The 25,576-nt window shown below is 57.7% G+C and overlaps 2 protein-coding genes across 3 annotated transcripts in view; one reads left to right on the top strand and one right to left on the bottom strand.

Moving 5' to 3' along the window:
• Nucleotides 1-5,169, top strand: part of XPC (XPC complex subunit, DNA damage recognition and repair factor) — a 22,201-nt gene extending 17,032 nt beyond the window's left edge. Inside the window, exons 10-16 of the mRNA XM_065933986.1 lie at nt 808-968; nt 1,172-1,253; nt 2,119-2,253; nt 2,426-2,595; nt 3,092-3,185; nt 3,564-3,653; nt 4,454-5,169. Coding sequence (XP_065790058.1) covers nt 808-968; nt 1,172-1,253; nt 2,119-2,253; nt 2,426-2,595; nt 3,092-3,185; nt 3,564-3,653; nt 4,454-4,660 — 939 coding nt within the window. The 3' untranslated portion in view covers nt 4,661-5,169. The remainder of the gene's footprint in view (nt 1-807; nt 969-1,171; nt 1,254-2,118; nt 2,254-2,425; nt 2,596-3,091; nt 3,186-3,563; nt 3,654-4,453) is intronic.
• On the bottom strand, nt 5,048-25,541 carry TMEM43 (transmembrane protein 43). Of its 2 annotated transcripts, none has more exons than XM_065933987.1 (12): nt 25,330-25,541; nt 16,079-16,228; nt 15,010-15,144; nt 14,372-14,466; nt 13,970-14,019; nt 13,670-13,739; nt 12,854-12,924; nt 11,845-11,966; nt 11,503-11,577; nt 10,979-11,080; nt 10,261-10,378; nt 5,048-8,361 (listed from the first exon to the last, which is right to left on the bottom strand). In XM_065933987.1, the coding sequence occupies exons 1-12, from the start codon at nt 25,339-25,341 to the stop codon at nt 8,159-8,161; spliced, it is 1,203 nt and encodes a 400-aa protein (XP_065790059.1). In that variant the 5' UTR covers nt 25,342-25,541; the 3' UTR covers nt 5,048-8,158. The 2 variants fall into 2 exon arrangements, with proteins under 2 accessions (XP_065790059.1, XP_065790060.1); XM_065933988.1 differs by lacking the exon at nt 25,330-25,541 and adding an exon at nt 24,879-25,297.
• Between the last annotated feature and the right edge of the window lie 35 nt (nt 25,542-25,576).

Genomic DNA, 25,576 nt, shown 5'->3' on the forward strand with positions numbered 1-25,576 from the left:
CTTGTTGCAGGGCGCGCCGGGGAGCTCGCTCAGGACGCGGCTCTGCGGTGATAGGGTAGCTGCGTTCGTGCTGAGCCTGTTGTGACTCACCTAGTTCAAGGCTTGCTCAGAAGCTGGCCGCGCGGGGTCCCTCCCGCCTCCCCACCTGCTGGTCCTCCCGTCTGTCGGGGATTGGAAGGGACACTGCGGGCAAGCGCAGGAGAGCCAGGGAGAGGGATGAGGGTGAGAGCAGCGGGGTTGCTGGTGAGAAGCCAGGCCCTGGAAGCCGTGGAGGAGAAGCTGTGGGCGTCCTGGTCTCTGTGGGAGCCGGGCCCCGGAACCCACATCACAGAATCAGGGTGTCACTTACGGTGTGGCCTCCCCCCAAGGAAGGCTCTGCTCGGGTCGGCCGCGCTGTCGGAGGGCAGGGGTGACTTCTCCAGCGCCGGGAGCTGCAGAGCCGCCAGACTGCAGAGCTCTCAACACATCTGCGTCTGCAGAGCAGAGCGCCGCGCACAACACAGGCAGCAGCCCGGGGCCCCCAGAAGCTCCCTGCCACCAGCTGCTGCCCGAGCGAGTTGTTTGAAGGTCGCCCCCGCCAAACCTGGGCCTTCCCCAGAGGCTCAGTGGTAAAGAATTGGCCTGCAATATAGAAGACGTGGCTTTGATCCCTGGGTCGGGAAGATCCCCTGGAGAAGGAAATGGCAACCCACTCCATTATGCCTGGGACAGAGGAGCCTGGCGGGCTACGGTCCGTGGAGTTGCGGAGACTCAGACATGACTGAGCCCCGTGTGGCACGCCCGCCACTGTCTCTCTGGCCTTTGCAGTTTCAGGCGAAGCACCTGGACCAGCCTCTGCCCACTGTCATCGGCACGTATAAGAACCACCCTCTCTACGCCCTCAAGAGGCACCTCCTCAAGTACGAGGCCATCTACCCCGAGACGGCCGCCGTCCTTGGGTACTGCCGCGGGGAGGCCGTCTACTCCAGGTGCGGGGCCGCCCTGCGGCCGGGGGCTCCCTGTGCGGCCGTCAGGGTTGGGGTCTGCGAGTGGACGTGTCCCCCACAAGACGGCCAGGCGCCTGTCGGCTGTGGGCCTGACGGGGCCTCCCCGGTGCCCTGGGCGAGGCAGCGGGGCCCTGTGGGCTGCTTAGGGGATGCGAGCAGCCCTCTGTCTCCCACCGGCTCCTCAGGGACTGCGTGCACACGCTGCACTCCAGGGACACATGGCTGAAGCAAGCACGCGTGGTGCGGCTCGGAGAAGTGCCCTACAAGGTAAGCGCCGCGGGATGGAGGGCAGCCACGTGCGCCAGGGGTCAGACGGGAAGGGCGTGGGCACGGGGCTGTCTGTACCGAGGACTTTGTGAGAGACGGGCCTTCCCAGGCACACAGGAGAGCCGGGCCGGGAAGCAGCCCTCTGACCCCGGTGTGTGCCTGAGGCCCTGGGGTCAGATCTGTGTCCCCTGCGTGTCCAGAGAGGCCATGGCCCTGCCTGCTGTGGACACGCCCACACCAGCTCTCTGCGGTCCCTGCGTGGCGTTAGCATCACGAATGAGTTTTACAGACAGGAGAGCAGGAGCTGAGAAGGGGCAGCTTGCCCGAGGCCTGAGCTAGTGAGACAGCAGCCCCCCTGCACCAGCCTCGGTGCTACACCGGGTCGGTCAGCTGCCCAGAGAGGCGTGAATTCAGCACAGACTGTGAGGCAGGGACGGGACACGGGGCCCGGTTCAGCCAGCAGAGGACAGTGGGCAGTCATGAGCCACGGGTGCTTCTGGGAGACCCCTGGGAGGGGCCCTTTGGGTTGCTGAGACCTGGGGGGCTGGGCCGGGTAGGGGGCCTCTGGTTCGTGGGAAGGGATTGAGGCGCAGGGAGCTGGTCTCGGCCCAAAGCAGGCCTGTCGCTCACCAGCCGTGGGGACATCTCTCGAGCCCACTTTCCCCTTCAGTGACGAACATAGGACACAGTTGAAGGCCGTGACGGGGGGTGAGCTGCTCACACCTCCTAGAGTGCGCCCCTGTTAAGACGGAGGTGATACTAGTGACGCACGCCACCTCCCGGTCTGCTGGAAAGGCTGCGCTGAGCACAGTACCCGCTGCGCTGGGAGCGCGTGGTGTGAGCGCTGGCTCCTCCCTCCGTGTAGATGGTGAAAGGCTACTCCAACCGGGCGCGGAGAGCCCGCCAGGCCGAGCCGCAGCTGCACGACTACAACGACCTGGGGCTCTTTGGCAGATGGCAGACGGAGGAGTACCAGCCGCCGGTGGCCGTGGACGGAAAGGTAAGGAGGGCCGCGTGCGCGCGGGCCGGGAGCCGGCCGCCCCCCACCCGCGGCTGCCCGGACCTGGCCGCCCCCCTCCGCGGCTGCGCGGACCCGGCCGCCCCCCTCCGCGGCTGGCTGGACCCGGGCGCCCCCCTCCGCGGCTGGCCGACCCGGGCGCCTCCCTCCGTAGGTGCCCCGGAACGAGTTTGGGAACGTGTACCTCTTCCTGCCCAGCATGATGCCTGTCGGCTGCGTCCAGCTGAGCCTGCCCAACCTGCACCGCGTGGCCCGGAAGCTGAACATCGACTGCGCGCAGGCCGTCACCGGCTTCGATTTCCATAAAGGCTACTGCCATCCCATGTGCGCGAGGGGCGTCTGCCGAGGCGGGAAGGCGGGGCGGCAGGTTCTGGAGAAGGCGCGGGGGACCGGTGTGGGGTCGAGGCCCCCAGCTCTCACTTTCAGGGTTTTCCTCTGGATTTGCAGGATCGGCCTCGATCCTTGACCTTTTCACACTTTTATTCTGGGCCTTCCGTCCAGAGGCTGCAAAGCCAGTGAACCAGCACCCTGAGGTGCTGGGTTAAGCGCTGTCCTGGGGGCGCTCAGGGCAACCGAGCAGCGTCAGCATGCTTCCTGGCTGGTGGCCTCTGCCCGCTCCGGCGGTGGAGGAGGGTCGGGTCCACTGCCCCGCCTTCTGCACGGGTGGTGTCTGCCAGCAGCCCCGGCCGGGACGGTGGACCGCGGGCCAGGAAGTCCTTCAGGGCCCGAGTGCTCAGGGGTGGCCAGCTGTCCCCCGCGGCGGGGAGCAGAGAGGCCAGAGCAGGCACGGGCTCAAGGACCACGTGTGCTGACCCCGCAGAACCGACGGCTACGTAGTCTGCGAGGAGTACAGAGACGTGCTCCTAACTGCCTGGGAGAACGAGCAAGCGCTCGTAGAAAAGAAGGAGAAGGAGGTGAGCGGGCAGGGCTGGGGGGCACGCAAGGGGGGGCTGCGAGGAGCGGGAAGCCGGGCCCAGCACACTTTCTGGCTACGACTGCCTCCCTGGGGGCGCCAGGTGGCCGGCACTGAGCAGCTGCCTGCCCGCCCCTCAGAACCAGATCTCGGTCCAGCTGCCGACACCTGCCTCCTAAAGGGATTTGCCAGGGTCCAGGGCCCTCCCCATCCTCAGAACACCTCAGCGCCAGTTAAGGAGAGGTGTTTGGCTTTGGTGCCTCTCCCATGTATCACTTCATGAGTCATAGGCTGAGCGACTCTGCCGACCCGCTGTGTCCCCTGTATCTGTTCCTGAATGGCCGCGCTCAGCGTCTCTGTTCTCTGTCTGCCTCTGCAGAAGAGGGAGAAGCGGGCTCTGGGGAACTGGAAGCTGCTGGTCAAAGGGCTGCTGATCCGGGAGCGGCTGAAGCTTCGCTACGGGGCCCAGGTCAGTGTGGCCCCAGAGGACGGTGTGCCCAGGGGAGGGCTTGGGAACCACGGCCACTTCTGCCCAGAGCTCAAGGCTGCTGTGTTCCGGTGCCGTACACGTGTCTCCCGGGTCCTGCGCCCTGTCCGTGTTGAGAAAGGGATCCCGGAGTCAGGCCGTGGGCCCTGCCCCGTCTGCACAAGGGAGCCCGCTGTGGGCTGGACCTGGTGCTGAGCCCACGTGGGCGGACAGGTGTCTGCACCTCCTGGCCTGGTACTGCCCCTGGGGCTGCGCCCACCCCCGCTGCCCATTCAGGCCCTTCTGCAGCACTGCGGCCCCTGAGGGCTCCTGCTGGGGGCACAGATGCCCCCAGGCACAGCCACACGGAGTGGTCGGTCAGCACTGGGTCAGGGACGTGGAGACGTGCTCTGGGAGCACCTGACCGCCCTCCCCCGCCCCCCACCTGCATCTGCTCCCTCCTCAGATCCCTGATGCCCCCTCTCCCGGCTCCGTGTTCCCACGGGCTCCTTCCTCCCGCCCAGGCTTTCTGCCCCTGCCTGCCCAGACTCGAGGCCTCCAGGGCTGCCCCCTTGGAGCATCCGACACTGAGTTAGTGCTAAGCGTTTGGGCACTTTTTTGGTTCAAAACCCAGCGAACAAGTGCAGGGCGCCACTGGCAGTCACCTCCTGGGTTTGTCGCAGCTCCCTGTGGGCAGTCCCAGGGCCGTGCTCCACTGCGGGACCCGCAGGCCAGGCCCTGTCCTCCGGGTCACGCCCAGGGCTTCCTGACACTGCTTCCTCCATTGTCTGCCCGGCCCCCAGAGTGAGGCGGCCGCTCCCCACACAGACGCAGGAGGCGGGCTCTCATCAGATGAGGAGGAGGGGACCAGCTCTCAAGCGGAAGCGGCCAGGATCCTGGCGGCCTCCTGGCCCCAAAACCGAGAGGTCGAGGAGCCAAAGTGCCCCAGGAGGACCAGGAGGGAGAAGAAGGAAGCAGCTGCCCACCTGTTCCCGTTTGAGAAGCTGTGACGCAAGCGGTCACCTCGGCGACTCGGCCGTGCCCCAGACCTCGCTCCCAGGCAGTCCTCCTGTGTCCGAAACGAGCCGCTGCAGACGGCTCAGGCCCGGCCTCGGCGGGCCCCTTGCGGTTCCCAGGCAGGCCCTGACACTGCGTGCAGGCCACCTCAGGGGATACTGCCGCCTGCTTTGCCAGGAACACTTCAGGGCAGCAGAGGACTAGAACAAAGCTACAATAAGGAGAAACAACGAGACTGACAAGTTCCTAAGAGGCTTCCCAGGAGGCGCTGGTGGCACAGAACCGCCTGCCAGTGCAGAGGCGAGAGACACGTGTTTGATCCTTGGGTCAGGATGATCCCTTGGAGGCGGGCGCGACTTAAACGTTAGGAAGAAGGGATCAGTGTGTAACTAGACTTTACTCATTACTGGATACATTTATAAAGCCCTATACATTGTAGATCTTTAGGAGAAATAACTTTTATAACATTTTCAGGAAAAAAATAAAAGCATTTATCTAGAAAGGCTTGGCTCTGCGTTTTCTTTAAGACTTTATGTCAGCTGAGAACACCTGGGCGACAGGGATGCGTACACAGGTGGCCCGTGTTCCATCGCTCAGTCATCTGAGTCTTTGTGACCCCACGGACCACAGCACACCAGGCTTGTCCTCCACTATCTCCCGGAGCTTGCTCAAACTCGTGTCCATTGAGTCGGCAATGCCATCCAACCATCTCACCCTCCGTTGCCCCCTTCCTTTGCCTTCAGTCTTTCCCAGCGTCAGGGTCTTATCCAGTGAGTCGGCTCTTCGCATCAGGTGGCCCGAGTCTTGGGGCTTCAGCATCAGTCCTTCTAATGAATAGTCAGGGTTGATTTCCCTTAGGACTGGCATGGCTCACAGCTCCACAAGTCTGGTCCATGAAGCGGGTACACAGATCAGGACTACATTAAAGATCGGAGTCTGTTCTCCTGAAGGCTGAGAGCTTAGCGTTACAGACAGAAGAATATTTTTCTGTTTAGTCGAAGAGGTATTACTTAATCTTGACAGCAGCCATTAAAAATCAGTCTGTTTTATCCAAGGGAAACAAACGAAACCCTTTGGAGTGTGACTCATGTGGCAAGAACTGGCAGGAAGGCGCTTGTTGAGAAACACGGAGGTTGCCATGGGAACCACCGCTCTGGCACTTCCTGCATCAGAGCTTGGTCTCACCCTCCTGCAGGTGAGCACGCGTTTTCTGGGAGTGGAGTCGAGCACTGCCCGCTTTCTGCAGGGATAACCTGTTCTTCAGGCGGACGGCAGGCAGCTCCTGGAAATGGAGCCAAACCTCCGGTTCTGAAAAGTCGGCACTCACCTGCCTCGAATGCTGTAATAAGGGGGAAAGAAGTTCAAACTGCAGGGTGGACGCTTGGCGGCCGTCTGCTGCTGAAGCTCTGAAGAGCAGGGGCTCGGGGGCTTCCTCTCGCTCCGTGCTCACCACGACCCGTGGGGTAGACACCCCCCACGTCACAGGTGAGGGACCTGAGGCTCAGGTCACCGTCGTGGCCAGCGCCACACAGCTCATTGGCCGAGGGGGCGCCTTCTGCGCTGGGTCCCGCTCACTCCCTCCCACTTCCTAGAACCATCTGCAGATGGGTGCCACAGAAGCCAAAATAAGTCCACACAGAACAGAGTAGGTTTCCAAGTGCTAGGAATAGCGAGGTACCTTTTTAAAAAAATTTAAACCAATTTAAACTGCTAAAAGCAATACATAAGTTGCAAAAATTCATAGGTTCTAAATAAACCCTATGGCTGAATTCTTATGAGATAGAAATTTCAGAAAGAATGCAAAAAAGGGGGATATGGCAAGTTCTATATCAAAAGATGTTTAGAAATTTATTTTGAATTTTTATCAAAAATACAAAGATAATACAAGTTTCATTATGATGTTCCAAATGCTTGAAATATCTAACATTCTTTTGTTCTTTAAGAACACTTGAAATTGGCAGTAACTTAAAATCTGTACTAGGAAAAAGTTACACAAATGTCAAGGATTTAGTATTTGGCCATCATTTTGTCGCTGTACTTTCCAAATGCACCTTTTAGGAGCTGAGAAAGTCAAAGAAACCATTGATTTAATAAGCAATAGTGAACACTATTTCAATCCTTAAACCCAGATAACTCATCCCTGGGGCTGGTTGTATTGAACATGAAAAAATCTCAATTTACACAAGTCCCCCAGGACAGAGACAGGTGACTCACTCACTGAAGCAGCCACCCCAGGAAGGCAGAGCAATTTCCAAATAGTCAAAGGACGCACCGCCTTTTAAGACGTCGACGTTACCACATACTTTATCTTTCAAAGGGTGTGAAAGCACTTAGGAGACTAGAAACTCTGGGAATTAACTGTGGGTGGATTTGAGTTAGGATGAAGCCGTGGACACTGAGCACATAAGCCACCCAGAAGCAGCCACTTGGGGCCGGGTGCTAATGGCAGAGCGTGTGCTGCAAAGAGCCAGGCAAGGGCTGCCCAACACGCAGCCTCCGACGCCTGACTGGGGTTGATCTGGGGTGTGTGTGCACGCGTGTGTGCAAGGGGGGTCACCATGAAGGAATGCACTTGGGATAGCTGAGTAATTCAAAATCACCTTCAAGAAAACAGTGCGTTTTGATGCCAAAGAAAGGAAATGGCTTTCTCTCCGACGCAGAGACCCCCATCTCCTCTCAGAGCGAAAACAAGCCTCTGCTAACACTGGTTTCAAAGAACCTGAAGCTGTGAAAACCTTCCCAGGGACCCAGAATACAGACGGTAACTTCCTCAACCAGGTTAAGTCACAGCCCCACCGAACGTCCGTGCTCTGAACTGACTGCAACAGACAGATTACAGAGGGCTTTTGTGTAACAGTCTGAGATATGAATCATTCAGGAGGTGTTTTGTTTTTTAAGGCTTACCTGAAACAACTCCCACTTAACAACCCCCCACACAATCCCCCGTCAGGGAGTTTCATGCAGGGACATGAAGCATAAGAAACGTTAAGTAACCTGACCTTTCGAAGGTCCTGCACCCCGGAAGGATTCTGCCCAACTAACAGGCATGCGAAGCCTGACAAACACCCACCGTCATCGGGACACCCCATGGGCCTCTGAGCACCGAGCTGAGCTGCATGCAGACGGGGTTTGCAGCGCCCAGGCCACCGTCCTGGAGTCAGCGTGGCCGCGGCTGTAGCAGGGCCGGGCACCGTCTCTGGTCTGAGCGTCACCACCTCTACAGACATCAGCTAAGAGACACGGGTGGTCACGCGGTGCCCAGAGAAGCAAAGGAGACAAGCAGGAGGGCGGAGGTCACGCTGCCAGGCAGGAGCTGCCCCTGCCAGCAAAGCTGCCCGCTGGCAAGAAGGGGCGTGAAGGGCTAACTGATGGACACCAACCCGCCAGCCGTGTGCAGCTAGGGCGGGGTGCGTGGAATCCAGGACCCAGGCGGGTCGGGGGAGGGCAGCCTGGGTCCGAGGCGCGGGGGTGTCTGCGGGCACCACGCCCGCTCACTCCAGCTTCTTGGCTGGCACCCGAGTCCGAGCAATGATGACGGGCACCAGGGCCAGGCCAGCGATGCCAAGCGCCCACAGAGGCCGGTAGAAGAGCCAGCCGGCGGCCACGGTCAGCAAGGTCAGCGAGGTTGCCACGCAGAAGGCAAAGGCCTTCAGGCCGATGTTGACCAAGTCTCGGAAGACGGGGAACCAGTCCACTGTGGGGAGAGAGCGGCAGTCAGGGTTCCCAGGCCCCCAGCTCGGTTCCTCCGCTCCCCCGCCGGCAGCCCGCCTATCGCTGGACCAGGCACGGAGGGAGAGGCAGCGGTGGGACACACGGCCCGCGGCGGCCGGGACACACGAGGAAGACGGAAGATAGGCAGGCCCAGCCCAGCCCCGGCATGCGGCATGCCCTGGGGCAGATGAGAGATGCTGGCGAGCACCTCTCTGCTGCCCGACAAAGCAGCAGGGCTGAACCCCCGCAGGCCTGTGCGGGCCGCCCAGCCCTTCCTGGAGGAGCCTGTCGCTCACCCGAGCTGTTACGGATCACCTGTGTGCCAGCTCCAGGGAGGACCTGTGAGGGCTCGATGGACCGGAGGAGCCGCCCACCCAGAGACCCCGGCAGACCGCACCCAATGTGGGCTCCATCAGCCCATCTGCAGTCACCCTGTCCTGGGCCTGCGGACTGCTGAGGTAGGCCTTCTGTGGCCGGCACGCACTGGGGGACCTGCATTCAGTTCCCAGGAGGCCGGCGGTCTGGTGCCCGCCGTGACACAGCGGCCACAGGCCGCCTGGGGGCCCATCTGGGTCCAGCCCCACGCGGGCCCGACTCGGCCCCCGCAACCAGCACGCCTCGTGTGTGGGTGCTGGCTGGGGGACCATGCATCTCATCAAACCCCGCCCTCCTGTAGGCTGGTGCCGCTCCTAACCTCGGTTCACCCACAAGACCGCCGAGGCCTGGCAGTTGAGTTTACAGGCAGAAGGTGCCAGAACCACAATTTAACCTCCAGGCTGAGTGCAGAGCCTCCACTCGGCCACCGCGCTGAGCCCAGAGGACAGGGACCCTGCCCATCCTGCTGGCGGCATGGCCTCTGGGCACCCTGCCCGTGCTGACGCAGCAGACTCTCAGAAGGTGCGGAGGGCAGGGGGTGGACGGGCGCCCTGCCGGCAGCGTCCTGCGTCCCGCGTTCCCCCCCCCACACCAAGTCCTCTGTACGCTCACTCTGTCCTGACGCTGGAGGCTCAGCCTCTGGCGTGGAGTGAACCGGTCAGAGGGGAACCCCGAGACAGACCTGACGAGGGGGGACTGGGCCCCGAGAGCAAAGGGCCTACCCGAGGTCGTGGCCATGATGGGCCCAGTGACCACACAGGTTGCTTCCTGGGTGCGGTTCCACCATCTGGGGGAAGCAGCCTCCCCCAGCCCCCCGATCCTCAGTCTTCCCGCCTGTAAAATGGGCTGATCATCTGGGGGCTGCAGCCAGACTCTCCCAGCTGGCAAGGCTAAGCGGGGAGGGGTTTCCGGGAACCATACCCACCTGGCTGATGGGGCTCAGTCCCCCGAGAAGCCCCATCCTCCCGCACAGCAGCAGGCCCAGCGCCAGTCACCCACCCTGCGGCTGGGTCCTGAGCTGAGCTCCTGGGCTCAAGCAGGCCAACTCAGGCCCATGAACAGCCCGGCACAGCCTCCCCTGCGCTCCAGGCCTGCCACGCTGTCCAAGTCTCATTCAGGGTTTGGGGGTGGGGCGTGAAGGGTGACAGCTCTTGCATGTTTCCTATTTGCCAAGCTCGTCACAAAACTCAGCAGGTTAGGTGTGAGGAAACCTAGGCTGGGGCAGGAAAGGAACCGGGAGCTCTCCCGGCCGGCCAGCCCCTCAGCACGGCTACGCAGCTGGGGGTGAAGGGGTGGACACTGAGGGGATGGGCGGTGGGCAGAGCGGGGAGACTGCAGCCTCGGGGGTCAGCGTCCACCCCCGCACCCTGGGGCACTGTGACGACGTCCTGCTTCCCCGGCTCACCCGTCCCAAGGCCCTGAGGTCACGGGAGGGGCTGAGTGCACCCAGTGGGCTGCAAAGCCGGAGCGGTGGTGGGGGCCAAGGAGGCCCCGTCTGCCCACCTACCCAGCGTGTAGAGGATCCGCGTCATGAGGTTGAGGCCCATGAACATGGCCGCCCAGCCGGCCGCCCGCAGGCCCCACGTCTTCAGCGAGTTGCTCTTCTGTTCCCGACGAAACACCTCCTGCAGGACAAGCAGGGAGGCGAGGTGGTCACACCCCACCCTGCGGGGTCAGCAGCCCGCCCCAACGGCAGGGCCGGATGTCTCAGGCAGCCACTGGACTAGAAGCAGCTCTCTGCAGCCTGTCCTCGGAGCGTGTGTGCGGCCTGACCCTCTGTTGTGGATGGGGGTACCCAGGCCTCCCTGGGGCGACCCCGCCCTCACTCACCTGGTCCTGCACCGCTCACCCCTTCACCCGAGCTCACACTCGGCCCTGAGGGGCCTCTGCCTGCCCCTCCGTGCACAGGGCCACCCGAGTCCTGGCCCCGGTAAGGGGGCCCTGGGCTGCGACAACTGACCCGCCCAGCTCTTCACTTGGGACTCAGCAGAGAAGTCGCTCGCCACCCGCCGCCACAGGAGGCTCCTGTTAGCACGTCTGTCACCTCCGGGCATCCGGGGGATTCTCTGCTTTGCTCACTGTTCCCTCTCTCGGAGGGCAGCCGGGCCGCACACACAAGGACACCTCACCCCTTCCATTGCCTCCAGCCCTGGCTCTGCCTCCGTGGGGGCGGCTGGCGACCAGAGCACTGGAGGGCAGCGCACAGGCGCACCGCGGCCGCTCACCTCTGCCGAGAAGTCCCCGTGGTGCAGCAGAAGCAGGGTGTCCCCCGCCTTGGTGGAGTAGGGGACCAGCTGGTCACCTCGCTGCCGGGCAATCACGGTGACCTGGTCGGGGAACTCCAGCTCAGAGCCGCGGGGCCATCTGCCCGGGGCCTGCGCCCGTCTCGCTGTGCGCCAAGGCAGCAGGGGCCCCAGGCCGCCCAGCCCCTGCCTCCGCATGGGCCCGGGGGAGGCGCTCCCACTGTGCTGCTCCCTCCAAAGCCCCGGGGAGGACCCAGGGGGGCGGGGGTGACAGGGTCAGGAGTGCAGGGTGAGCATCTACAGGGCAGAGGTCAGCACTCAGGGACAGCGGCTGCACAGGCCTGGAAGAACCTCCTCAGGCGCGGCGCTGAGACCCTCAGGGCCACTCCCCGCCTGGGGACCGAGGACGTGCACACACGAGGGGGAGGGGTGCGTCCTAAGCGTGCGCTCGGGCCCGGGGGTGTGCACCCGGGAAGGGCCCCCCCTCAGCCTGGGGAGCCGCTTACCACGTGAGCCGGGCCCAGGTCGGGGTCGTCGCTGCTCAGCCCTGCGTAGGAGAAGGAGACACGCAGGTCTCCAACCTGGGGCAGAAGAGAGGCGAGGGAGGGAGGTGGGAGTCCGAGCTGGGGCCCAGGGCGCCCATGAGGGGGTCACACCAGCCCCACCCACACCCAGGCAGCCCCATTGCATGGACAGTCCCTCTCTGCAGCCTCGCTGGCGCCAGCCGAGTGCAGCCGCGATTCATGGAACTGGATGGAGCTGAAGCGGGGCTCAGACTCACACACTGTAGGGGGCAGGACTCCAGGGCCCCGACCTCGGTCATCCGAGCGCCTGAACCTGCTGCGTACCTCGGGGTACTTGGGGTTTTCACTGTGGTAGAAATAGTCCCCCCGGCGAATGATGTCAACATGCGGGTCCTCCAGCTTAGACAAGCTCAGCGTCTTGAAGTTGTCCACTTTGTCGATGAGCCCTGAGAAACAGGTGGTTAGAAACAGTGCACGTCCTCTGTAGCCCGTCTGCAAACCCACAGCCTGACGGCCTTCCCAGCCCGCCCCACAAGCCCAGCTGCGTGGCCACCTGCCAGCTCACCCCCCAGGGCCTCTGCACGCCCGCTCTCCCACCCGGAGGCCCTGCTTCAACTCCGTCCTCCACAGGGCTAGCCCCTTCAGCCTCCAGGAAGCCATCCCCCGTCAAGTCCCGGGAGGGCCTTGGTCCTGTGGCCACTGGTCCCCAGGTCCAGTTACCGGCGTCCTGGCCTGGCTCCCAGATGCCCCGCAGCATGAGGCAGGGCCGCCTGGGATGGCTGGCACCAGTTGAGGGCCAGAGCATGTGGCAGACAGGCCAGGCCCTGCTCACGCGGTCTCTCCCCTGCCCCGACACCTTGACGCTCTGACCCTAAGTGTCCTCTCTCCCTCCTCAGGTCTGGCCCAGGGCCAAGCCCTAGGAGTTTCGATGGCGGTCTCACAGCCAGGCTGTCCCCTGCAAGCCCCTCTCTGTGGCGGCCCTGCAGGGTCTGTAATGAAGCAGTCCCTCCCGGGCTCAGGAGGCCTTAAAAGTGCGCTGCCCTCCAGGGCGGCCTGAGGAGGGGCTCTCAGCCCCGCCTGCTCAGCCGGACGAGGACCCACACCCGGCAGCTGCTCCCTGAACAGGCTTCAGGGGCTCCACACAGGTCCCCCTTCCTGGGGACACACCAAAAGTATGACGCTGGAGAAGTGCTGGCTGACCCTCGCCCAGGGCAGCGGGAGACCCCTTTAAGCGCCCAACGACTGAGGGCAGGGTCCCGGCTCCTGGGGGGCGACCGGGTGGAAGTACAGGCTCCTGGGGCCATGGTGGCTAATCTAACTGCCTGAGACTCACCCGCCGAAAGGAAAAACCTGCCGATCTGGACGAAGGGGGCTGTTGCAGTGAACGACTCCACCGCCATCGCGCTGGGGAGAGAGCGGGAGCTGTTGGAGATGTGGGGCGCCGGGTGGGAGCTGCCAGGGTCCGGGGGGAGGTGCTGGGCAGGGTCGGCACCCAGGGGGCTCCTGCCAGCCCAGCCCAGCCCGGCCTTGCAGTCTTGTTGTCCCCCAACCCCATCCCCTGCAGAGGAAGGGCAGCTTCCGCCGGCTTCCCGTCTCCCAGAGCTTCTCAGGATCCTGCCAGGACCCCTGCCAGCCTGTCCCACCGTGCCCCCCAGCCATCAGACAGCCCGGCCATGGGCTTCACACCCTCGCCTCCAGACCCTTCCCGGCCACCAGCATCCAAGCCTCACTGCGAACATTCAAGGCCCTTCCTGGTCCCTCCCGGCTCGTCACAGCACACAGCCCACGTGGGCCCTGCCCAGCGTCACACCTGTATCCACACCCTCACCCCTGCCCCTGAGCTAACCATCCTCTGTCGGGCTCTTGAAGCGGGGCACCAAGTACGGCCGCTCCCGAAAGCCCTGCGACCGTCTCCGCATGTCTGCCGCTGACCACCCCTCCGGGCACTTGGCCCAGCCCCACACCCAGGCCCTGTTGGAGGGATGGTTGCCCAGGGCCAGGGGCGTCAGGCCCCGCCTCTGCTCCTGGTGCCTGAGCGAGCCTCGGAGCCCCGGCCCACATTTCATCAGCCCGCGAGACAGAAGAAACTCAGCCGCACTACCCAGATGAGGATGCGGAGCCTGGGAAGCTGCCAGGGGCTGGTTCTCACCTGGGGTTTTTGTGGCCAATCTCTCGGTCAAAGTTTCTGCTGTTGATGACCTCCGACCTCCATTCTGTGTCTGTTTTGAGCAGAGCGAGCAACGCAGAGACCATGGGAAACCTCAGGTTTGAGGCCCGCCGGCCCCACGTCCTCTGATCCAAGCCCGTGACCACCCGAGGGCCCACGGGGCAACTCCTGGAGCCTCGCTGGACAGACGGGGAGCAGGGCTCCGAGGACCAGCACGCCAGGAGCCTGATGCTGGCTAAGGAAGGATGGGGGCCATGGGGAGCAGGGGGGCCCGCGACTCACTGTAGGAGTACTTCTTCTCCGTCTTCACCTGCCCGTCCTCCGTGTACTCCCTGTGGGAAACCACAGGCAGCCCAAGTGAGCCAGCCGCTCCCGAGGCGGCCCCACCTCTAGGCGTCTCTGGCCTGAGCGGCCTCGGGGCTCCCAGGCCAGGCTCCCCACACGGAGCAGGCTTGGTCCGCACCAGCCCAGACACGTGGTGATCCCCGGGAGCCAGGCCAGCCGCTTTCTTCCCCCAGGCACTCTGCAGGAGACCCCTGCCACCTCCAAACGAGACCATGGGCCAACGCCTGGGGGATAACCTGATATTCCTCCGACAAGAAGACTTCCCACGGTGACCTTCGGCAGTGCTGATGTGAAGGCCGGCCGCGCGTCCCCCTAACCCCGGCGCCCACGGCCCCTCACCTGGACTCCTCTGTCTCCACCCACTGGTACATCTCCACGTGCCGCCGCAGCTTCACAGCCGGGAGGTGGACCCCATAGTTAGGATCAGACAAGAGCTTCACACAGAAACAGGCCAGGAAGACAAAGGACAAGAACGCTCAGCTGAGGGGAAGCTAGGCTGGGGAGAAACAGGTCCAGAGGGCAGGACAGCCTGGAGAACCCCGCAGCCGCTCGCATGGGAGCCAGGGGAGCCACCCGCCCCGAGAGTGGAGCCTGTGACCCAAGCTGCACGCACGGCTCAGGCTGCAAGCCCAGGGTGCAGGGCCAGGCAGCATGAAGGGTGTTCAGACAGGAGACCCTGCCCCAGGCACGCACGCCCGTCGTCACCACTAATGCGCCTCTGTGTCAAGCTCTGGCCAAGGGCCACTGTGCCAGGAGAGGCGCTCCTGAATCAGGCCGCTCCGCAGAGCCCCCTCGGGTTGTTACAAGGCTCCTCCCCATTTGACAGAGGAAGACTCTGAGACTCGGGACAGACAGGTCCACAGCCGCCGAGCGGTGCAGCGCGACTCACACCGAGTCTCTGTTTCCCAGGCCCAGGCCTCCAGACGACGCCCATGAGGGGCCCGAGCCCCAGCGGTCAGCGAGCACCGCCGGCCTACCTTGGACGTCCGCAGGGCCCCGATGATGTGCACCAGCCTCCCCTCGTTCTCCGGGGCCACGCTGTGGATGCTGCTGGGGGACACCACCAGCGAGAGCCCCTCGGCCAGCGAGCTCGCCGTCTTCAATGCGCGGCCCTGTGCATGCCGGAGACAGGGGATTTCAGCTGCCGGACACCCGCCGTCCTGGGCAAGGAGAACCCAGGACGCCTGCTCTCCAGGTCTCCCCGCACCCCACGCAGCACCACCACGCCAGGAAGAACGGCGGCTGCCTCTGCCCTGCACCCCTGCCCCGTTTTTCTCTAGCTTCTCCTCCCCTCCATCCATGTGCCTCACCAGGGCTGATCGCACAGCTGTTCAATATGACCCAGGCCTCACCAACCGCATCCTGTGTCCACTGGCCACAAGGAGTGGTTCAGGGAGGATGGAGGACACTCAGAGATCACCCTGCGACTTTGCCTAAACTGATTTAGAAGTAGAGACGCTTCCTCTTCTCTCTGGGGTTGCTAAGCTGCTTGGATGTGACATGAGAGTTGCTGAGCCACCTTTGCCCCCACCGGGGGAGAGCCCGCTGAACAACAGAGAAGAATGGGCAACAGCTGGAGAAACAGAGGCTCCTGGTGACCCAGCATGAATGCCTGGATCCAACTACGCCTGAGGCTGATGCTATCCCCATTTCAGGGCTTCCCTGGTAGCTCAGTTGGTAAAGAATCCACCTGCAAAGCAGGAGACCCTGATTCAATTCCCAGGTCAGGAAGATCTGCTGGAGAAGGGATAGGCTACCCACTCCAGGATTCTGGCCGGGAGAATTCCATGGACTGTAGTCCATGGGGTTGCAAAGAGTTAAACACGACTGAGCGACTTTCACTTTTTCTTTCACCCTCATTTCAGGTATGTGAACTGATCCATCTCCCCTCCTGCTCTGTTAGTGATGAGGCGGGGCACAAGAGAAAGAACTGACTAATCCAACCCTCACGCCCATAAAATCTTGACCCTTGTTACCACATCCAGCCTCTGCGTTGCGATACCGCACGGACCCCCACTCTGCACAGAGGGACCCCGAGCACCATACCTCATTGGTGAAGATTAAGTAGAAGGAGACCAGGAAGGTCACGAGCCCCACGAACATTCCACCCGAGGTCTCGCTCAGCCGCTCCAAGAAGTCAGGCTGGGGCTTGTCCGTGATTCTGACGTGATCTTTCTTGTTACTCGCACTGGAATACTGAAAAAACACAAAAAGAAAACTGGTTTTCAAAAAACAAACTGCATTTACACTCAGCTCTTACTGAGTTTTAATTCTATATGTAAAAGTGCACAGATTGAGTGTTGAGTTTTGACAAGCGCATACCCATGTTCATCAACACACAAAACACGTCGCTCACCCAAAGCTCCCTGTGCCGCTCCTTGCCAATACTCCGTATCCCCACCGCCCAGAGGTAACAGTGACCTGAATCTGTATCACTACGATTTAGTTCTGCCTCTTCCTGAACGTGGTACGAAGAGATCACGACACAGCATGAGCTCCTCTGTCCAGATTCGTGGACTTGGCGTAACGCTTGGGGTCACCTATGTCATGGTATCAGTAGTCTGCTCCTTTAAATAGCCGAGTAGAATTCCACATCTGTCAATTTACTCACCAGTCAATGGATACCTTGGATATTTCCAGTTCCTAGCGATTATGAACAAAGCTTCTATGAACACTCATTTACAAGCTGGTGAAATGTAATTTATATGTGAGGGCAGGACACGAAAATTCGAACATAAAACTCTGTGCCGTGTGGGCCTCCTACCTCCCTCACGTGCAGTCTGCATCTGCGTTACTGACCAGACCTTCTCAAACATGGGAGCACCTGCTCAACCGTAAGGACCTTTTCCCCTTTCTTCTGACGTCAGCAACGAAACTTCTAAAAACAGCAGCGTTCTTTCTCCGCTCTGGAAGGAGCCATGGGGACTTGCTGCTCGCTTTGTACACACGCCTACCTGGACTACGTATCCTTGGTGAAGCGTATGTAAAGCATCAGTATGCCATTTTCACGTATGATCCTTTGTCCCAGAAATGCTCACAACTGTGTCTTCAACTTCTAGCAGGTGGAAGTTCTCAGAGCTTCTGGGAGGCTGTCTCCAGGGTTATAATCCTGTTTGGCTCAAATAAAATGCCCTTTTTTCTTCTTGATTTGATGGTTAACTAAATTTTCATCCACATTTGATTGGCGTAGTTGGGGGACTGTCAGACACATCCACCAGAGGACACCTGGAGTCCACCCCAAACCAGCCCTGGTACAAGCACGGGTCCTTGGAGCACCTCCCGCTTCTCTGCATTCCTTCGGTGCTCTCCTGAGTTCTCCTGACACCTGGACATTGTTGCTTTAAATCCCACTCTGAGTTTTACTCAAGCTGTTCCTCTTGGGACTTGGAGTCTTAAAGGGATTACTGGACCATCTCCTAGGCAGAGACCTGGGATGTGCTTTGGGGTGAACGGGGCTCACTGGTCTTTCTTGACAGACTGACTTAAATTGGAAAGACTTGTATACACGGTGTGAACACACCGCCAGTGGAAGGACACTGAGCCCGCGTAGCTCCACGTGAAGGGACACCTGCTCCTTCAGCCAGGAGCAGTTCTCAGGCGGCGGAGACCCCAGTGGAAGTGCCTGAGCATCAGTCCTCCAGACGAGCAGCGGCCCCACAGGGAGCCCCACTAGAACCACTGAGTGCATTCTGCCCGCTGGGGAGCACAGTGACGCTGATCAGCCGGCACTCCCCGCACCCACAGCGGTTTTAACTGTTGGAAGGAGAAGCTGAGACACGAGAGTCAAGCGAACCCCAGGGGAACCCCTTAGGGAGCCAGATACACATTCGTTCCATCACGGGGCCCTCAGAAAGTTGTTGAGATCCTATCTGAATGAGGCTGCCAAAGTAATAACGGGAAACTATCCCTCAAAGGCCGAACGGCCTCTTGGCTGGCTTCATGACAAAACCAACGCCTGCAAACACTTAACTCTTAAATGACCAGGAGGGAGCTCCTTAGATGTTCCAACACTGTAGAGAAAGCTGGCTTGACAAAAAATTCAGAACTTGAGGGAAAAGAAGTATTGCTAGGAGAAAGCCTGAAGTTATAACCCTTATCATGCTCTTGAAATGTGAACACAGCCCACATTGCCTTGAGTCTATTGTCTTGGCTTAATTGTTGGGGTTCAGTTGCCAAGTCATGTCCAACTCCTTGCAACCCCATGGACTAAAGCATGCCAGGCCTCTCTGTCCTTCACCATCTCCTGGAGTTTGCCCAAGTTCATGTCCATTGAGTTAGTGATGCCATCCAGATATCTCATCCTCTGTCGTCCCCTTCTCCTCCTGCCCTCAATCTTTCCCAGCATCAGGGTCTTTTCCAGTGAGTCAGTTCTTCACATCAGGTGGCCAAACTACTGGAATTTCAGTTTCAACATCAGTCCTTCCAGTGAGTATTCAGGGTTGATTTCCTTTTGGATTGACTGGTTTGATCTCCTTGCAGTCCAAGGGACTCTCAAGAGTCTTCTCCAGCACCACATTTCGAAGGCATCAATTCTTCGGCACTCTGCCTTCTTTATGGTCCAACTCTCACTTCTGTACATAACTACTAGAAAGACCATAGCTTTGACTATATGGACCTTTGTCAGCAAAGTGATGTCTTTGCTTTTTAAAACACTGTCGAGGTTTGTCACAACTTTCCTTCCAAAAGAAACTGTCTTCTAGTTTCATGCTGCAGTCACCATCCACAGTGATTTTAAAGCCCAAGAAGAGGAACTCTGTCACAGTTTCCACCTTTCCTACCCCTCCATTTGCCATGAAGTGATGGGACTGATGCCATGATCTTAGTTTCTTCAATATTGAGCTTTCAGTCAGTTTAGCTGCTCAGTCGTGTCCGACTCTGCGAGCCCCTAGGACCGCAGCACGCCAGGCCTCCCTGCCCATCACCAACTCCTGGAGTTTACTCAAACTCATGTCCATTGAGTCGGTGATGCCATCCAACCATCTCACCCTCTGTCGTCCCCTTCTCCTCCCGTCTTCAATCTTTCCCAGCATCAGGGTCTTTTACAATGAGTCAGTTCTTTGCATCAGGTGGCCAAAGTATTAAGCCAGCTTTTTCACACTCCTCTTTCAGCCTCGTCAAGAGGCTCTTTAGTTCCTCTTTGCTTTCTGCCGTTAAGAGTGGTATCGTCTGTGTATCTAAGGTTGTTGATATTTCTCCTGGCATTCTTGACTCCGGCTCGTAGCTCATCCAGCCCGGCGTTGCATGAGGTGTGTTCTGTATGTAAGTTAAATAAGCGGGCGACAATAATCAGCCTTGTCATACTCCTTTCTCAAGTTTGAACCACTCAGTTGTTTCATTTAAGGTTCTAACTGTTGCTTCTCGACCTGCATACAAGTTTCTCAATAGACAAGATGGCCTGTTATTCTCATTTTTTTTCAGAGTTTGTCACAGTTTGTTATGATCCAAACAGTCAAAGGCTTTAATGGAGTCAATGAAACAGAAGTAGATGTTTTTCTGGAATCCCCTTGCTTTCTCTATGACCCAGTGAATGTTGGCAATTTGATCTCTGGTTCTTCTGCCTTTTCTAAGCTGGTACATCTGGAAGTTCTCAATTCAAGTACTGCCGAAGCGTGGCTTAAAGGATTCCGAGCATAACCTTACTAGCATGGGAAGTGAGAGCGATCATCTGATAGTTTGAACATTCTCTAGTACTTTTCTTCTTGGGAACTGGGATGAAGATTGACCTTTTTTTCTTCTTTCCAGTTTTAGAGTCTATTTGGCTTAAGTACTAGATTCAAAAGAAAAAAAAAGGGGGTGTGTATGTGTGTGTGAAAACAGATCTTTGTAAAACTCAAGCAGGACAGCTATTCCTGTGTGTATCTGGATATATGTATGTCTGTATATACAAGTATGATCCATCTCTAACTTCAGAGGTTACTATCAACATTAATGTAAAAGAGTTCTACTTAATTGACTTAAAAGTAAATGTTTACAAATCAAATATTTCACTTAAACTAGCCCAAACTGTCAAAGGATCACATAATCTAGGATTAATCTTTAATGGAAGAAAACAAGTTAAAATTGATGGTCTAATTAAGACAGACATGGCTTTACAGTCATCATTAAGTGTAACATTTTAACTGTACTCAGGTTTCCTGAAAGTTAATATGTTCACATTATCGTGGTTATAAAATGTGTCAACAAGAAAATTAACTTGGCATGGTAACATTTTCATAAATAATGAGTAAGTTTTGGGGTGAATTCTTTCAGGGTAATTTTCTTTTAGGGTATGTGTACCTAAAAACAGGTGGCTCAGTTGGTAAAGAATCCACCTGCACTGTAGGAGACCTGGGTTCGATCCCTGGGTTGGGAAGATCCCCTGGAGAAGGGAAAGGCTACCCATTCCAGTATTCTGGCCTGGAGAATTCCATGGACAGTACAGTCCATGGGGTCGCAAAGAGTCAGACACAACCAAGCAACTTTCACTTTCACACCTAAAGACAGTTTCTCCCAATTTGGGGGGATTTGAAATTTTAGAGTTATCGAGTTCTGCTAAATTAAGTCAAATGATGGAATTCACTGAATGTCTAGACCATTTTCTTAATAAGAAAATACTGAAAGAGTAATTGCTAAATAAGTCTTTAATTACCTACTTTAATGGCAACCCACTCCAGTGTTCTTGCCTGGAAAATCCCACGGATGGAGGAGGCTGGTGGGCTACAGTCCATGGGGTCGCAGAGTTGGCCATGATTGAAGCAACACACACAGAGAGACTAAACATGCTTGAGACTATGAATAAATATGCTCTGCGCTTTACTCAAAGACTGACTATAAAGTACCATATATTTTTAAAAATTAATTTTAAAAAGGGAACCTTGAGAAAAGTTTTGTACATGGCCAGGACTTACTAAGATCAGACTGAATTTAATTAAAAGAATGAATTTTAATAATAAAGGTAAAATGGTGAAAACCAACTTTTTTCTCTGTGAAGAGGACAAAGCCTTCTCAAAATACTGCTTTTGGTAAAGATCATAAAGTTTCTTCACCTCTAACTTATCTGCTGTAGCTTTCTGTTATTTACTTTTGAAATCTTTTTATTATCACTTTGGTTAAGCGAATAAATATTGTTTCATAGTGACTTATGATCCTACTTAGTCAAACATTTAAAACCTTTTGATATCTTCCACAAACTTCCTCAACTCAAATTCTTAATGAAGCTTTTTTGACCTCCAGTTAACTTTGGGATGCTTCAGAAAACCCCTGAACATCTCAAAGAGAAATATTAAGCTAACTGGGCCCATTTGATATGTTACATTACATGGGAAACACTGAGTAATGATAAATTCTTAGGTCATATTGTGTGGATAAATATATTAATATAAGCATTCTAGAAATTGTAGCAATTTCCTAAAATTGGAAATCTCCTGGTATGTGTCACTCATGATTCTAGTTACTCTCTTAAAATGTTGTATGCTATAGAATAGTTTCCTTGACAACTGCATTGTAATCAAGTCTTTAACCAAGATTTTAAGTCTTTTGTCATTTATGTCTCTACAGTAACTACGCTTTTACAAAACTGTTTCATGACAAGCTTTAGCCTCTCAAACTAAACTGGACTCGGCAGCCAGAGGCCTTTCTCCTGCACAAGGGCTGCCCCAGTCACGGCTCTCCTGCAGGGCCGCCGCACACGAGGACGGGGCCCCCTGCTCGGCCCCGGCCCGCACTCAGGAGGGCTCTTCCGCACTGCCACCGCCCTCAGCACTGCTCTGGAGCGCCCAGCTTCTGTGGGGTGTCGCTGCCCTGCGCTACTGGGTTCCATGTGAGAGCCCTGACCTGCAGCGCTGCTTCTGGCGCCACAGGAAGAAAACAGCCTCGACTGCACTTTGTGAACCGGTTAGGTCATCTTCTTGTTCCCGGGAACCCGTATCGATAATGCTGATCTGATTTAATTTACAGACGGTCCTACTTAAGGGAGGAGCAGGGACGTTACCAAGATGGACGTGCAGTAACGCCCATAGTGGACATCACCAAAAGCTGTCATTTACCAGAAACAAAGCAGAAGCTGAATGAACTGCCTTAACTCTAGCTAACGACCCCGTGGCACCATCTACGCTGCCAGCCGCTGTGCCTCAGGAGTGACACACGACTCGGGAATGCTATGGAAACAGTGAGGTGTTCAACCTCGTCAGGACAACCTAATAAAAGACAAGTAGAAGAGTTATTGTTATACAACTGCCAAAACAGTTAGTAACTACTGAAAACACTGGGAATTCTCATTCAATGCCATGGAAGCTAAAGGCAATCAGCTCGCTGAGGCCGTGACGCTGCCCCATCTTCACGTGAAGATTTAAATCCTCATGCGGTCCACCCTCCAAAATGTCCACTGCTCTCAGGGAATGCTCCTAACCCAGCGGAAGCATTCCTCCCACAGGCTCACGAAACTGACACTACAGAAGAGAAACAGACACGGCCCCGAAGAGGGGAATTTTGACCCCACCACCCAAATACGGTTTAGACCTACTTTAAAAAGCAGACAACACACACCTCACGCCTGGGCACACCTGCCGTGACTCCAGCATGTATCTCCTTCAACTCACCGTGCACCTGAGAAAATGGTTCCTGGGGAAAACAGTATTTTCGGAAACTTTCCCCCGTGGTGGCTCAAGGGACACATTACATTATTGTCAGGGTCTTATTGAGACACTTAAAAAAAAAAATTGGTAACAAGTTCTTTTTACAGTCAGCTTCCAGAAAACCCTACAGATCACGGATTATAACAGAAATTTTGTCTATTGGAAAGGACATCAAATAAATGATTCTTTGCAACCACGACAGACAGCAGTTGCCTTATCTGTTGTTGACTTATCTCTGCTCAGCCAAACTGAACATCAATTCATGGATTCAAGTCTCTCATTTTGAAAAGGCCCCTCCACCTGAACAGACCTCGACCCCTGTTTCTACACCCAGCCTCCTCTAACACAAGCATCACCAATGCTCTTGACTTTCCAAGCCACATGGAAACGTCAGTGGAGCCATTTGCTGCAGGAAGACAGGTGACCATCAGCCATTATGATGATTACGATGGCAAACACCAGTCTATCAGAAGCCAGTCCTGCAACAGCCAAGAAGGTAGGTGCTATCACGACTTCATTTCAGAGACAGGAAAACGGGGTCAGCAGTTACGGCACCAGTCCACATCACACAGCCTCTATGAGGCGGACTCAGGATTCATATCCGGGCAGACTGGGGGCCACTCTCTACCATTCTACTCCCGACTGCCTTCCTCACGCTTGGGGCCACAACAGGAGCTGAACACTGGGAGCCCGAGGCAGGCACGCAGGGCAGGAAAAGAAGCCAGTCCCCAACTTGGGTGTAGGAAGGCCTGGCTTCCTCCTGGGCCTCACCCCAGCCACCCCTAACAGCCAATATCAAGACAAGGGGCTCAAAGATGGCCTTGAAGAGAAGAAAGAAGGTGATCCTCAGGCTGGCATGACACACCCGGCCCACTAGACCAAATTCCCAGTAAACAAGGACGGTGGTGATCTCCTCCCCACCCTCTCCCCTACTCCAGGCTTAGAAGAAATGTGCTTCTAAATGCATCGGGAACAGAGGCTGACCTACAGGCCCTGAAAATCACCTCCTGTGTAACCCTGGGTAAGCTTCTACCCCTCTGATCCTGTTGACTCATTTATAAAGCACAGATGTCAACAGTAACTCCATTACTGGGCGGAGGTTACAGTGATTAAGAATCGGGTGTCCTTTCTGCTCCTGCCCACCATCTTCAGATCTTTCTTCGGCACGGGGCCTCCCGGTCCCTGTAAATGTGCACCCCACTACTGGGTGAATCAACGAAGGTTTGGTGGCAGAGGATACCCAAATTCATCTACACTCCTTGGCAAAGATCAGGACCCTACGTACCCAAGAGGCTCTCCGCCCATTAGGACTGAAGATAAACTGGTTTTTAACGTATTAAGTACCTACGGTGCACCAGGTGCTGTGCTTAAAGCACAGTCTTCCTTAAACTTCACAGTAACTGAGCCCGTGAGGAAACAAAAATCCCAAGAAATTAAGGCCACATAGCTACTGAGGAAGAATTTGGATCTTTCCCCAGGTGGGCCTGACGCCAGAGCCTGCCACACCTTCACATGACCCGCCAAACTGGCTGTGGGGGCCCTGGGCAAGTGCGCTTCCCTGCTGGGAAGTTCGCATCTGTAAGATATCCTGGTGGTGGTCTGAGGGCACGCCTGTCTCCTGACGTAGCCCAGGCCCCCCCTCCCCCGCAGACCCTGATCTGGGGGACCGCCTCCAGGGGCATCACTTAGGACTTCCCCGCCTAACCCTAACCCTCTCGAACAACGAAACCAGGCAGGGTGTACTGGGGCTGCGGGTGACGAAACCCTGGCTTCTCAGGGGGTGTGGGAGGCAGAAAGGACGCTTGGGGACAGAGGAGGAGCCTGGAAAGGGTGTAACAGAGCTGCGGAGAGTGGCTAGGACACTCAACCAAAGCAAGAGGGAGGGAGTGCCCGGCCTGGCAGGGCTCCGAGCTGGCTCCAGACACTCACAGAGAAGCGGAGCCTGAGTCACCAGCTCCTTCTTCGTCCAACACCCTGGTGAGACGTGCCCCTCAGTTTGTTGAATGAATGTTTGGCTTAAACTTCTGAAAGGTTCCTGAGAAAGGCTGGCTGCTGGCAGGAGGCCAGCAGCCTTTCCAGGGGCACCACCTTCAGCGAGGGGCTCTGCAACTAAACCCCTGCTAGGAGGACGGGCGCCCGGCCGTAGGGAAATGCCCTCCTCTGCCCGCCTCCCTGAAGTCTCCGCTCCCCATCTAGCCTGCGCTCCAGTGCATAACAGCCCCGGTTTTACATACCCCGCTGGGCACGGAGCTCACTGCCCGCCCCGGACAGCACGTCGCTGGACAGCTCCATCCGGGCGGATCGGTTTCCCCACCGCCCCCGTGGACTGGCCACCTCTCTGCGGCCCCGTCCGGCCCTCCAAGTCCGCACACGTGACAACCCTGAGGGTCCAGAAGGGAACCGGGAACGAAGGAAAGGGCTGCGGGGACGGGCTGCGCACCAGAGGACCCCGAGCTGGAGCCACGGACCAGAGGCCCGGTCCCCAACAGCGGGACCCAAGGAGTCGGGCCGGGCTGAGCAAGACAGACGGCACAGCTGCCGGAAGGCGCGGACAGGGGTGTGAGAGGGAGGCGGGCGGGCTGGACGGAGGGGACCGCCGAGCAGGGAGCCGCCACACGGCCGCGGGAAGAGGGGGCCGGAGGACCGGGAGGCCTGGGTGTGGCCGGCGGACCAGGAGACACTCACGTTCGCGGCCATGGTGGGGCCCGGTCGCCGCCCGCCTCGCTCGGCTCAGCGCGGAGTAGGGTTTACGGCCGCAGCACTGAGTCCGCGACCTCTCGCCCGCCGGAGAGCTGCAGACAGCGGCGCAAACCGAGAGCCGGGGACGCGCCACAGAGCTACCGCCCAGGACGCCCAGGCTTTTTTTGGCTCTCGCTCGCCGTGCCGCACTGCCTCCTGGGAAACGTAGTCCTGGGTCGGGTGCTTTCCGAAA

Source organism: Muntiacus reevesi, chromosome 4 (assembly GCF_963930625.1).
Source record: "Muntiacus reevesi chromosome 4, mMunRee1.1, whole genome shotgun sequence".
In the NCBI taxonomy this organism is placed as follows: domain Eukaryota; kingdom Metazoa; phylum Chordata; class Mammalia; order Artiodactyla; family Cervidae; genus Muntiacus; species Muntiacus reevesi.